Source organism: Anastrepha obliqua, chromosome 3 (assembly GCF_027943255.1).
Source record: "Anastrepha obliqua isolate idAnaObli1 chromosome 3, idAnaObli1_1.0, whole genome shotgun sequence".
NCBI classification, from domain to species: domain Eukaryota; kingdom Metazoa; phylum Arthropoda; class Insecta; order Diptera; family Tephritidae; genus Anastrepha; species Anastrepha obliqua.
This window is the reverse complement of record NC_072894.1, coordinates 127,951,212-127,965,427: the sequence shown is the minus strand read 5'-3', so window position 1 is coordinate 127,965,427 and position 14,216 is coordinate 127,951,212. Positions and strand designations below refer to the sequence as shown.

General features: G+C 40.5%; 1 protein-coding gene across 3 annotated transcripts; it reads right to left on the bottom strand.

The window, feature by feature from the left end:
- Nucleotides 1-2,627: 2,627 nt before the first annotated feature.
- On the bottom strand, nucleotides 2,628-9,714 carry LOC129240707 (uncharacterized). Of its 3 annotated transcripts, none has more exons than XM_054876664.1 (9): nucleotides 9,538-9,714; nucleotides 8,847-9,297; nucleotides 8,607-8,671; nucleotides 7,958-8,543; nucleotides 7,733-7,889; nucleotides 7,477-7,679; nucleotides 6,715-7,355; nucleotides 6,296-6,624; nucleotides 2,628-3,577 (listed from the first exon to the last, which is right to left on the bottom strand). In XM_054876664.1, exons 2-9 carry the CDS (start codon nucleotides 9,054-9,056, stop codon nucleotides 3,474-3,476), a joined length of 2,295 nt encoding a protein of 764 aa, XP_054732639.1. In that variant the 5' UTR covers nucleotides 9,057-9,297; nucleotides 9,538-9,714; the 3' UTR covers nucleotides 2,628-3,473. The 3 variants fall into 3 exon arrangements, with proteins under 3 accessions (XP_054732639.1, XP_054732640.1, XP_054732641.1); XM_054876665.1 differs by having other exon boundaries at nucleotides 9,668-9,684; XM_054876666.1 differs by having other exon boundaries at nucleotides 6,296-6,621; nucleotides 8,847-9,714.
- Nucleotides 9,715-14,216: the final 4,502 nt, after the last annotated feature.

Genomic DNA, 14,216 nt, shown 5'->3' with positions numbered 1-14,216 from the left:
ATTGCATTGCATGAACTGCAAGCGAAAGCGCGGAACGAACGACAAAGCAAACAAAGCAAACGAACGGCAACGTTCGACATCTTGCTCTCTCCTACTTAAGTGAGCGTATATGTGTATGTATGTATATGCGCATATGTACATATATAAATTCACGTATTTGTATTTGCATATGCCTTCTTATTGATTTTTATTAATTTGATTTACTTGAAGAATTTAAAATAAAACCAAGTTTGTTAATAATACCTGTTGTTTTAAAGTTATTATTTTTTGACGTGATAACGTCTTACAATTCTATGTAGCCGGCTGCACGCACCAAAAAATGCGTCGTTATCTTGCTCATGCGTCGTTACCTTGCTTGAACAGCATGTTATGTTATGTTATATGTTATGTTATGATATGTTATGCTACGCTATGTTATGTTATGTTATGTTATGTTATGTTATGTTATGTTATGTTATGTTATGTTATGTTATGTTATGTTATGTTATGTTATGTTATGTTATGTTATGTTATGTTATGTTATATCTATCAAACAAATCAAATTAAAATTTTCTTTTGAAAAATGCAACCATTCAATCAGTATTTTCTTATGACGTTATCACGTTAAACTATCGTCAGTAAACCGACTTTACAGACAACTTCTTTTTCTGTCATCCTCTTCAACCTCCGGCTTCTTTCTTTTTCTCTTTCGACGAACTCAAATCGTGTACTTTAGAAAAGAGTTATAAGCTGCACAGCGTAAGATCTGGTGAATAAGTCGGATGGTGTATGAACCGGTACATTGCCTTGATGTAGAATCAATGTCGTCTGGATCCCTAATTCGGAATGTATGAAATCTCACAATGCGTTTCTTTATTGTTATAAAGGGTGATCAATTTAGAGGAATCGGATTTTAAATTGAAATAAAACAACGAAAATTCAAATTGATTGGGCAACCTCTATTATTTTTGTGTATAAAGAATTTTGTTTTTTAAGGATAATCCCTTTCACATGTTGGTCCCAATTGCGCCGTAATTCGGCCATCCGTAAAAACCAATTTTGAAGGACTCGCTGGAGGACTTCGGTCGGTATCTCGTGAACAACTTTAGTAATGTTGGCTTGCAATGTCTCAAACGAAGCTGGTTTATCCACAAAATATTTAGACGTTACATTCCCCCACAAATAAAAGTCCAAGGGTGTGATATCACACGATCTTGGTGGTCAAAGAACTGGTCCGAGACGAGAGTTCAACGAATTGTGCACCGAAACGATGACGCAGTAAATCCATTGTTTCACAGGCTGTATGACAAGTAACGCCGTCTTTTTGGAAACAAATGTTGTGCAGATCGCATAATTTCCAGTATCAAAAAGTCGTGTAAATAGCGCGATAGCGTTCTCCATTTCTTGATACATTGGCGCCAGCCTCGTCTTGGAAGAAATATGGGCTGCTGATTCCTCCAGCACATAGATCGCACCAAACGGTTGTTTTCATTGTTTTCCTACTGGAAAAAGTACCTCCAGTCTTATCACTTTTTACTTACTTTTTTATTTTCTCTTTGTTTGAAGGAACTAAACGTTATTTATCAAGTCCTGCTGGGCAAGGTGACGTCATCGGTCATGTTGTTTCGACGGGGTGGGTCCAAAGGGAGAGGGGTGTTAAGTGCGTGAGTTTAAAGGGACACTTGCGGAATACCTTCACATGCCGAACATATGTTGAGTATGTCTGACGCCGAGAAGGACATCCAGGCAACATCCAGCAACTTGAGGTTGTTGTCAGCCTGTATTGGTGTGACATCGACCTTTACCTTTGGAAATTTGGAGGTTCCTTGTAAAGAAATAAAGAAACGACAAACTCTGGAGACATAGTCGTTCACTTTGGAACACAAGTAATCGACGGCATTGCCGGAAGCCGATATCGAGCAACCGACAACGTATGAGGTCAGTGAAACTCCCTCTGGTGCTTGATGGAGCTTAGAGATTTAGAAGTTGAAAAGTAAGGGAAAAATGACACCAACGAGCCCAACCCCTTGATTTATCCTCCTCTTCATTGAATTTTGATCGCTGAATGTTGCTGACGAATGTCGGCCAAACAGGTAATTTGCGGACCATATCTTCAGTCTCAGTAGAGTAGGTTCAGTTCAGTAAATTCTTTAATATCATTCAGCAGCGTGGAATACCCACCGTTGCAATTCGGGGTGTGAAGGACAGGTGGGATAAGTCGTGAGTTTATCCTACTACACACGCTGTTGTTGTTGCCTGTTGAAGGCGGCCGCGATAAAGGAGGCGATTGCGGATGCAGAGCTCTAGGGCAGGAGACAACAATGGTATGATAAGACTGGTAACACTGTAAGAACGCTAAAATTACACATAAAAACACCAGGACACGTAAACTAAGTATTGGGTCGTAGATTAAGGATCTACGTTGCGCTGCGTTTTTGGGTCAGGTCATGTTCCCAAAATACTCCAATTCGATTCATACCGCCAATCTTAATGACAGTCTTTCTTTGACGCATTCATTTCATTTCATTTGTACATAATACACTTTTAAGATTACCGTTATTTAAAAATCGACTCCGTTTAATAAATACAAAACAAAAAAAAATTATTTCAAAAAACTGCTGTTTATTTCAAGTAAGTTAGTAGCAATCATTGGACTTAATAACTCAGTTTTCATACATAATTAAAATATTGTTAACATTAATGTAGTTATATAAATGAAAGCATATTATAATATAAATGTATGTACATATAAATGTTTGTGAAGATGTATTCCATATTATATAATATTACTCTATGTCTGAAATTGTGAATGTTTTATTTATTTTTTTAATTATTACATATTTCAAGACCATCTCTGAATCGGATGCACTAGCACTAAATAAAGCAGTTCATATCTATTAAAAAATAAAACTGAATTATTATCTGAACTTGCATCAAGCTTCCACGAAGACGATGCCTTCAATAAAAATATATGGACCTACCAGTGCAGCCATACAAAAACATGTATGTAGTAAATTTATTGCCCCATTAATATAAATAAGCCTATGTCATTGCCGGCTAGCAAATATCTGTATTCTACCCAAGTATCAACCTGCTCACTTTCGTAAGTGATACTCTAATTTAAGATTTACATTATCAAAAATCAAAATTTCTTGTTGCATCGCTGTTTAGATTGCAATGTTTTTCACTAATCCAATATTGAGAATTTTAATATGTATTGTAAAATTTTTATTACTTCACAAGTTGCTTGAAATAAATTTGTAAAACAATAACATCTATGTATGTCTGTATTTCGAAATAAATACATTGACTATAAATAATTACAACAGCAAGCCATTTGAGTTTCCATAATTTTCATTGATGTAATTCATATTTGCATATTTTGCATTTATGTTCGTATTTAATTCCTCATCTAATATTAGTATTTTTATTGTTTTGGTCTAAGCTTACATGTTTTATAAAATAAGTATTTTAGAAGTACTGCGTGTCATTACTTACGGCCCAAATAAATAGTTCCTTTTTTGGTCGTCGATGTAGTCTTGAGTTGATAATTGTATTGCACGCTGAAGCATTTCGGATTCGCTTAGTTGTCCAAAACCTACAAGAGGAAATATGCAACTGAAAGTTTACAGATATTCGATAAGTTGTTGCTGTTGTAGCAGTATACTTTGCCCTGTCAGTGTAGGTAAATCACCGGCCATCTTCGTCTTGCTCATCTAACAGTAGGCCCACGAAACTTACTGTTTCGACAGGTTGGGTCCAGGGGGAGAGGGGCGTTAGATGAGAGGGTTTGATAGGGCATATGAAAAGGTGGTTAGTGTCGTGCGGGGTGCCTTCACATGCCGGAGATATGTTTAGTATGTCGGGGTCAATTCTGGAGTCGAGGGGGTCGGGAGCTTAAGAAGGTGGTAAGTGTCTCCCGATGAATGTCGTTTATTGTCTGTTTGTACACTGCCTGTTTCAGTAATTGTCGATCTGTTTTGTCCTGGATCTCGTCGGCGTAATTGAGGAGGTACCTCCTGACGTGCCTGAGAGGCGGCTCAGACTCAAGCAGGTGTCTGCATGGGTGAAACCCTAACAGAAACTGCTTGCTGAGTATTTTGTTGTGCTCCCTAACTGGCAGCATCTGAGCCTCGTCATGTAGATGTTGAAGTGGGAACATCAGTAAACATCCCGTCGCAATCCGAATGGCAGTGTTTTGACATGTCTGAAGCTTCGTCCACTGCGAATCACTAGGTCTAGGCTACCAGACAGACACAGCATAGTTTAGAATCGGCCAGTCTATTACCTTAAATGTCGGTAGCAACGTTTCTTTGTCTTTGCCCCAAGTGCTGCGGGCAAGCGATTTGAGAACCTTGTTGCGATTTTGGACTTTGGCGGCAATAGCTATTGTATGTGCAGAGGAGAGCAAACTGTCGAAGGTTACACCCAAAACTTTGGGATTGTTAACAGTCGGAATTGGTGTGTTGTCTACTTTTACCTTAAGTTGCAGTTTGTCCTCCTTTGTACACGTGGTGAAAAGGGTCGCCGTGGACTTCGTGGGGGTAAGTTGTAGGTTCCTCGCAGTGAAGAAGCAAGACAGGCAGGCGAGGTAGTCGTTTTCTTTAGCGTACAGGCTATAAATGTCATTGCCCAACGCCATTGTCGTGCAGTTCTCGGCGTAGGAGACCAGGGAGACTCCCTCTGGTGGTTGGGGGAGTTTCGAGATGTAGAAGTTGAAAAGCAAGGGTGAAAAAGCACCTTTGCGGAACTAATTGCTTCATTTTCCTCTGTTTAGAGATTTGGTCTCGAAATATCACCGACGAATGTCGACCACTCAGATAGTTCTTCAGCCCTGGCGGGAGTGTCGACTGTAAAATGTCATATGGTAGCGTGGCGTGGCTGACAGTGTCGAAAGCCTGCTAAAATAGCCCGAGCATCTCTTCGGGTCCGACGAAGTGCAACCGTTGAAGGTGATATCCATCTTGTCATTGTGCTTCGTCGGGTTCGATAGGGACCTTACGGTGGACCAAAGCTTACTCACACCAGAGGTGGAGTTGCATGTCTTCAGATGTTCTTCCCATTTAGTCCGCTTACATTGGATGACCAGTTGCCGGATCTCCAAATTGAGATCCTTAATGCGAGGATCCCCGGGATCAACCTAGCAAAGGTGATCACGCTCGTTTGCTAAAACGGCTGTTTCGGCTAGGAAATATCCTGCCGGGCAACAGGTGACAGGGAATATGTATGTGTTGAATATTTCGAGCTCGGCATCGTCTGACCGGACACCTTGACATTGTAAGGTACTGTCCCTGCGGTCGATGCCTTTACCGATAAGACGATACTGCACTGAATGACGGACTCTAAACGCTAGGCCTCCACCGTTGTCTCGCTCGCGGTCCTTTCTGTGCACGTTATTGCCATCCCTGGTAATCAGGGAAGAGCTAGCGGGCAGTTTTGTCTGTTGGATCGCAGCTAACTTAATTCCATGTCAGCCTGTAGTTTAGTTGTAGGGAGTATAGTCGTATCACGGGGTGTGAGGGACGCGTGAGGTTCTCTGTGTTGATCCTGCTGTGCGTTCTGCAGTAGTTGTTGTGGCCTGATGTTGACGGGCTGCCACGCCATGGGGGGCGGTAGCGGTTGCGGGTGCAGAGCTTTGCAGCAGGGGGCAACGTAGTCGCGTTTCCACTCACGGGTGGTGCGCAGGCTAGAGCCCTTCCGAAAGTTGCACTAGCCATTGCAAGAATTGCACTGGACTGATGTCAGGTTCCAAGGAACTCTGGTCTGACACATGGAACAGACTGTGCGAGGGACCAAGAGCTGCTGGTTTGTGCCCGCACTGGGATTGGAGCAGAAGGGTTGTGGGTCAGAGAGGGAGTTGTGTTGCACCGGCGGACTCCTAACCGTTGAGGTTTGATTAGTGGCGGCAGTTTGAAATTCCGGCACATTCGGCGATGAAGCTGTTGAAGCAGTGGCTGCCCGGTCGCGGGAGCAACACGTGGCCACATACCGTGTGGACCACTCCCTATGTGTCTGAAGACCTGAGGAGGTCTTAAGATGGCACCACCTGTTGCACTTATTGCACCTCGGTGGTGGAGTTGGAGTGGAGCCGTTTGTGGCATATGCAGGAGTAAAATACTTCTGGCCCATGGTTAGGTTCGATACCAGCCCTGAAGAGAAGTATTTGGAGCAAACATGCTGCGCGCGATTACTCCTGTGACGATAGATTTGGGTGGGGTACGGTACACTAGGCAGGATTGGTCGGGTAAAACCCGAGACATTCCGGTAACGTAGAACCGGCTGCCATGGAAATGGATAAGTCAAGGTTTTTACTGACCATCTGCAGCGTACGAAGCCTCCAAAAGTTCTTGATAAAAATTCGATGATTCGTGGTTGTTGGATATGGTGTCCTTGAATTTTCGTAGGGATGATGATGACGTTGGTAAGGTACATTTTGAAGTTGAAGCTGATAGTGTGTCTACTATATTATCGCCAACACTAAGCAAACTCTTTTCAGGTGTTGAATTGTGTGATTGCTTGGAAGTACAAGGCTGCTGTTCGACTTCTGGTGTACGTGACCGCGAATTCTTTTGCAATGAGGGTGATCTGCCTCCACTCTCGTATTTTGAGCTTGTTCCCATTCCTCGTGCCGGCATCGTATCGCTACTAAAACGTCAGTGCTCGTAAAATAATATTACATCATGGCTACACTTTAGAAAGTGTGTTTGTGTGTTTGCACTTGATCGAAATGCTTACCTTTTAGCGATGGTGACTGCACCAGGTTCACGCCGCCGCTTCTTTCCACCAGCTCGCAAACTGGAATTGCGCTTTTTTGATTTTTTCAGTCCGCCACCACTGTTACCGCCACTACTTGTGCCAATTGAGCTCGTACTACTTATGTCCGTGTCATCACTGTCTAATTCCCATTCTGCAACGGAATGCGGAGGTGTTGCGTTTTTCTTTAAGTTGTGGGCTAATACATTCATGGATTTCGGCGTTATACCGAAACTATGCTCTAACGATGCCCCCAGTGTACCAGGTGGTGCATCTGCGTTGTTGCTTATATGCTGCTCACAAGCATTTACTGTGGTCGGAGTATGCGTTGCATCGCCCACGTCGGTGTGCGTTGCTTTGCTATTACTATTGGTGTTGCTTATATTAGCAGTGCTTATGGAGTTAATGCGTTGTGTAGAATATTTTGATGGCGATGCTTCACAATCTGACGTAACTTCAGCAGATGTCACTGTTGCCGAAGTAGATGCAGCAGTAGCACTAGCGCGAGTTTTCTGCAAATTCTCTCGGCACCATTGTAGGTAAGACTCACGTGCAATTTGCTCTTCAATAGCTTCATTTGTGGCCTCCCAATCTGTTGTTTTTAGTTTATCCTCAAACATTGTCTTCAGTGATGAAATACATCATAAATAAATAAATTTAACGAAATAAATCTTTTCTTCCATTTCGAGGGTATAATTGGACTTTACAAATACATACAAACAACACTATAAAAAATTGTTTTACCTGCTCGATCTCCATTTGTTCACTCAAGAGCGCAGCTTCTTTCGTCTGTAATTCTGGCTTGTAGCCAGCCAATCCCAACCCCACACCCACCGTTGCATCATATGGATCAATAATGGCATTGTAATGTGAGCCACGCTGATAGGAAAGGCGCAATGGTGCATAGCCTTTATTTAGTTGTTCTGAATTAAAAATATTGATAGGAGCTGTAAAAAAATTAGATTTAGAAAGATAGAAGTAAGAAACCGCCATTGCATACTTGGCTTATAGGAGTAAACCTCCACCGGTCGATTATATATTTCCGACATCGCCTGTATTTCAATATGATTTCCATGTGAATCTTTTCGTCGTTTTCGTTTAATGTAACTATTTATGTCCTCGGTGACAAAGTGAGAAAAATACTCCCGATTTTTGTACTAAAATTACGAAAATCCAATTATTTTTTTTAAATAGGAAAGGAAACGCTTTTTTCATCTCTTCTTACAAGATAATCCATCGTATGCTGTCGTACAACGTCATGCATTTCTTCATCGCCATAAATTTGCAATGAAATTGATCGAAATAAACATGCGCCATCTTCCTCCACAGTTCGTAACTCATAACCACGCTCAGCCATGCATTTTCCAAATTGTTCGTCGCGTTGCTTCCACTCATCTACTGTGATAGCGCCTTCTTTTGGCTGTAGGTGCTCGTCGCCACTGTTATAGCCGGAATATACTTCTTCGACAGCTTTAAGCAAATTAGCAGCCGCTTGCGTCACCGATGATGAAGATGTAGGACTCTGGCAACCGAGTACGACAGGTCTGGCGCCTAGATGATCAGGTGAATTTCCTCCTGCCCCACTTGTGTGCACTGGACTACTGCCCCCACCCGGCCCGCTCTTTCCAACCGGGCTACCGATAATATTGTTGACTGCAGAGGTAGGTGCAGAAACATTCCCATGTACATGTGGACTATTGCATTTGGTGGAGATCGAACTATTTGAAACGTTCGCAGTTGTATGTTTTTCTCGTTCTGCGCGCTCCCGTTTGTGATGGTGATCATGGTGGTCACGACGTTTAGACCGTGAGCTATTTTCAAAATCCAAATATTTATCAATACTTAGATAATTTTGTTTGGATAATTTGAACTACCTTTTATGTGGACTACGGCGGTGTCGAGTTAGCTCGTCGAAAGTTTCAACACGACGTTGTGGGCTCTGGGAATAGTGAAAATTGTTAAATTATGAGGCACATGCTTCTTTATATACTAAAATTAGAATATTAATATTAAGCTCCATTTGAATTTTCAATTTAATTACAATTTAATTACAAGACAAATTGATAACCCTTGCCCTTGGTACGAAACCTTTCTACATTAGCATATGCACTTACCTGCCCGGTGCGGCACTGTGCATGAGTGCTAGCAGTGCGTCCACTGGTCTGGTTATGATTGCTGCCTGGCTCTACCGCACTGTGGGCATGTGCATGCGAATGCGATCCATGGGAATGTGTAGCATGTGCGTGTCCATGACTATGTGATTCTTTTTTCTCATCTGAAGCTACACGTTTTTGAGATGGTGCAACCACGGGTTTGATGGTCATGTTTTTGCTTGTTACTTAAACAAAAAAATATGTATACAAAGATCACTGGCTTTTTTCGCGATATTTACTACGTAACAGCGCCGTTAATATTGTAGCAGCGATCAACGTACTTTGGTATTTCCGTTGGCTCACAAGTTCTTAGTGCGTCGATTTTCCTTTTTCACACATAACCTTAACAGTTCCCCCTTTCCTCATTCAAATAGTTATGATCTCACCGTGTTCAATATTTTAGTACTATGACCTACAATGCCAAATAAAACTTTTTAATTTACTTTTTAGAAATATACAACTGGTCATTCGAAGGAATGGAGTCGCTTAAACGAAGCCCCGTTTCTTTGGCTTTCGTTCGCAGGTGCTAGAAATTACGTTATTCTTTTAATTCTTTGTCTCACTACATCACAAATACAACTTTAACACTCATGATGAAATGCGTCAGCCACACTGATTTTTCCTACAACTTTATACAAAATCAGAGACTTACTTTAATTTTAATTTGTGCAGACACGTTTATACTTCAAGCAAACTTAGCATAAGTCTCTTTTCTTTATTTTTTGCTTACAGTAGCACTATCAAAGAGGTTTTAGGAAAAGGAAAATTTTATCTCAGCTTACTCCTGTTATTGAGTTTTCTACTTTCTGCGTATACATATATGTATGAATGCTATTTTTCTGTTTTGCTTTAATATTTCCACGCAGATGATTATCAGGCTGTGTTTATTGATTCTTAACATTTAATTTTAAGTGTCCCGCATACTGCAAACTTTACGGCCAACTATTTAGTTGGCACACTGCACCAACTTAATCGCCGCCGACTAAGGGGTTGTATATACAGTCGAAAAAGTCGGTAGTGTGTGGAAGCTTTTAAACCTAAAAAATTGTAAGCAACGGAGTAGCCGTCTGTGTGTCATTATACCTATATATGAATATTTAAAAAACCGATTTTAGTTGTTCCGAAGTCCATGTAAGCGAATATTATTCGAAAAACGAAGAATACCGGCGATATATTTCTGTCGAGAGAGAGGCAGCACTGATCGTTTGGATTCCAGGCTTGCGGCAGAAAACCGAAAATATCATTTAGAGCTGCTTGTGTTGTAAAGGATGAACAGATTCGAGGTACTTTTTCCAATAGGGGTTTTTTTTAACAGATCACGCGCGGCTACGGTCAAACTAAATACATAATTTTTCACTGTATCTAAATACATAATTTTCCCTGACGAACTCCAGGACAAAACTGACCGAGACCTACTGGACCGGACAGTATTCAGACAGTCAATAAACGACATTCACCGGGAGACCGTTACCACCTTCATGAACTCCCGTCCCGTGAATGCCGTAATCGGAGTCCAACCACCACCTATTGCAGATGAAGAGCTCCAGCTTCCCCGTGAGACTCGTGTAACATTGGCACAATTACGTTCTGGATACTGTTGCAGGTTAAACTCCTACTTATCCAGAATCGACCCCGACATACCAAACACATGTCCGGCATGTGAAGGTACCCCGCACGACACTAACCACCTCTTCACATGCCCCCTTAATCAGACTCATCTAACCCCCCTCTCCCTCTGGACCCAACCTGTCGAAACAGCATGTTTCCTGGGCCTACCCCTAGATGAGCTAGACGAAGACGACAGGGCTAACTATGCTGTTAAAAACAACAACAACAACATAATTTTGCCCAGTATTAATTAGTATTTCATCATGTAAAGACTTATGCTCAAAACAGTGAACGACGTAAACGCAGTCCCCTGTCAGCTGTTACGATCTAACTAATGAGAGCCCCATGTAAATGAAAAATTCCCTCCTTCAGTATCGTAGATTTTACTTCAGGATTTTTAAAAATTCCCGTATAACCCTGTCAGCTGATTGCTCTCTCAACACACAGTGTTGCCAAGCAGTACATTTATTAAAATAACTTAAAAACACTGTAGAATAATGTTAATTATAGATAAATGAACTATTTGCATTTGTTGGTTTTTGGCTTTGGTTTATTAAACAATGAAAAATTGTAACTGATAACGCGGCTGTGTGAAAAAGTGTGTAAGCAAAAATATCAATGGCAACATTGAGTAGATACAACCAAACATATACACACACAAACCGATGTATTGTGTAAATATAATATGTAACGAAAAGAACGCAGTTGTTCTAACGGGATGAGTTTTTGTGCTCGTTAGGGGCTGCGGTAGGGACTGCGTACAGTGAACGTTTTCAGTATTACGCCTCAACAACGTTTACAAATCGTACAATTGTATTACGAAAATCGACGCTCTGTGAAAAGTGTTCATCGCGCACTCAAGCTAACTTATGATGTTCAACAATGAGGCTCATTCATGGCTTAATGGCTACTTCAATAAGCAAAACACGAAGTCATTCAAGAACAACCAGTACATCTATTGCAAACAACTATGGCCCCTATTATGAGTTACATTCGATCTTCGATATTCGCTGGTTGTCCAAGATCGAAAATCGAATGTCAATTTGGTATTATGAGCGGTGCAACCCTATCGAAATTTTCGTTGTTTACCGAATTTAGAGTCGAATGCAATTTTGCTTTCGATTGTGTAGCGTATTGTGGGAAAACTTGTTAAAATGTAAGTTGTTTGCGGTTATTTATGGTTTTATAGTAACCAAATAATAAATATATACTAATTTTGTTAATTTTATGCAAGTCGAAAGTCGGGAATACCAAACAACAATTAGAAAAGAGAATCCACAATTCGCAAAAGGGATTTGCACAAATGCAAAAATGGGAGGAATTTACAACGGAGCTGAATTGCTTGGGACCACCAGTGAGAACGGCAACAAAATGGATTAAGCTTAATAATGGTTTTGTTTTTGTGATGTTTATAGAAATACATTTTTTCCCTTGGTAGGTATGGGCTGAAATACGTAGAGGAACTGAAATATATATTTTTTTCGAATGACGAATAATTGAATAAAGAAAATTTATAACAAAAATAAAACAGAAACTGTGGCGTAAAGGTTTCTATTTAATACTTTTTAGATTTTTCTATAATATTCTTAAAATTTCATTTCTTATGTTTTCTACTTCTCCGTTATTTGACTCCACTTCAATATTTTCAGCATCATCCTACACAGTGGGTTGAGCAAGTCCTAGCATACCTTCATTACTAGCTTTAACATATTTGGAATGGATTTGGCTCGGGTGCACTGCGGCAACTGGTTTTCTGTAGTGGACAGTAGGTTCACAAACGCCTCTTTAGATAATCTAAAGTTCTTTAAAAATCTGTAAGCAAATTTCTGTAATATTAAGTACGTCAACACATTTTGAAAACTCTAAACTTACTCAGTGGAAGCCATTTCTAGGGGGTTGGATGCGCCCCTCAACTGTTTACTACTTTTAGCTAGTTCCACTAATCTTTCATCGTTCGATGAATCGTCGAACCGCAGCTCCGTTGTACTCATTTTGACAAAAAATACTTTTTTTAACTTTTAAAAATGTTGTTAGCAAAGAATTTCAACACAATCGGTTGTTCTTTTATTTTGATTTGCTGTATCAGCTGAGAAAAAATTATCTATTGTAAATGCGTCGAGCGATCGAAATTCACAATAGTCCTATTCTTCAACGAATGAGCACCATAATACCAAATGAAAATCCGTTCGATCAGCACTTTCGATTACAGTCGAAGATCGAATGTTGCTCATAATAAGGGCCTATATATCTTAAAATGCTGGCTCCAATCTAACAGTGAGTGGCGAACACTATCGCGCCATGGTAAATCACTTTTTGATACCAGAAATTATGGCCTGTGTGTAACATACGAATATGCTTTTTTATCCTATAAAATATGTAAATATGGAGGATATCTTGGGTTTGTTAAAATTATTCTTTTATTTATTTTGAATATCAAAACTTGTATACCTCCTGCAATAGGATGTGGATGAAAAATTACAGAACAGATATAAAAACGTAATGCCTCAAATGCCTTGCAAAATGCTGTCGGTCAGTTTTATTTCGAACAAATGTATAACAATGCCTATTTTCTTTTTGTCCAAAAATAAGAAATATATATATGCAAATGCATACGTTTCTTTGAAGTTTTCTTTTATTTATTTTAAATTTCTAAGTTTTATACTATCTATAAAATGCATACATATATTATTCCATGTAATAAATCTAAATTGAAAAAAATTTCGTTTGCAAAGGAACAAATGTAAATATGATAATCACTATGCTATGGGCGGAATGGCAACTTTTTTCCAAACAGAAGTTTTTGCCATCCTAAAAGTAGCCGAATGAATAATCGAGAGGAGATGGAGCGGGAAACAGATTGGAGTCTTCTGTGACAGTAAAGCTGCATTGAAGGCCCTGGAGAACGCGAAGCAAACCTCAAAGATTGTTCAAGAATGTAAGAAGAAGCTTAATTCTGTCGCAAGACAAAACAGGCTTGTACTTATACGGGTTCCGGGACACTCCGGTGTTCAAGGAAACGAAATTGCCGACGAATTGGCCAACCGCGGATCAGCGGTGCCCCCACAGGGCCCAGAGCCAATAATCGGAATCAGTCCCTCAGGAATCAAGAATTGGATCAGCGATTATGTAGGCAATCTACATAAAGAGCGATGGTCCGGTCTGGAACGCTGCAGAACAGCAAAGTGTTTTGTGACAAGTCCGAACAGAAAATTGTCAAACTTCCTACTAAAACTTAGAAGGAAAGATATTCGTTTGATGGTCGGCATCATTACAGGACACAACCCATGGGGTCAGCATATGACCACTATTGGAATCATCGAGAACCCGGTATGCCTGTCATGCTTGGAGGAGGCGTATAGCACTGAGCACTTTCTCTGTGAGTGTCCTGCCTTTGCTAGAGCGCGACTACGAGTATTGGGTTCCGATGTCATGAGAATGGGTAATATTCGTTCTCTAAAACTAGAGGATATTTACAGATTTGCCAAAGAATCTGGAAAATTCTCACAGCACTAACTATCTCTATCTCTGTCTTTCCTATCTCTTTCTCTGATACTTTTCTCCTTCCCTCCTTCACTATCTACCCCCTTTCCCCCCAGAGCTTTAAATACAATGGGCTCTTTAGCCTGAGTGTTTTAGGAGCCACCAAATCTCCTGGTGCTCCTTGGCTCGACTTTTTCAAATTCAAATTCAAATTCAAATATGATAAGGTGGTGCGTCGTGAGT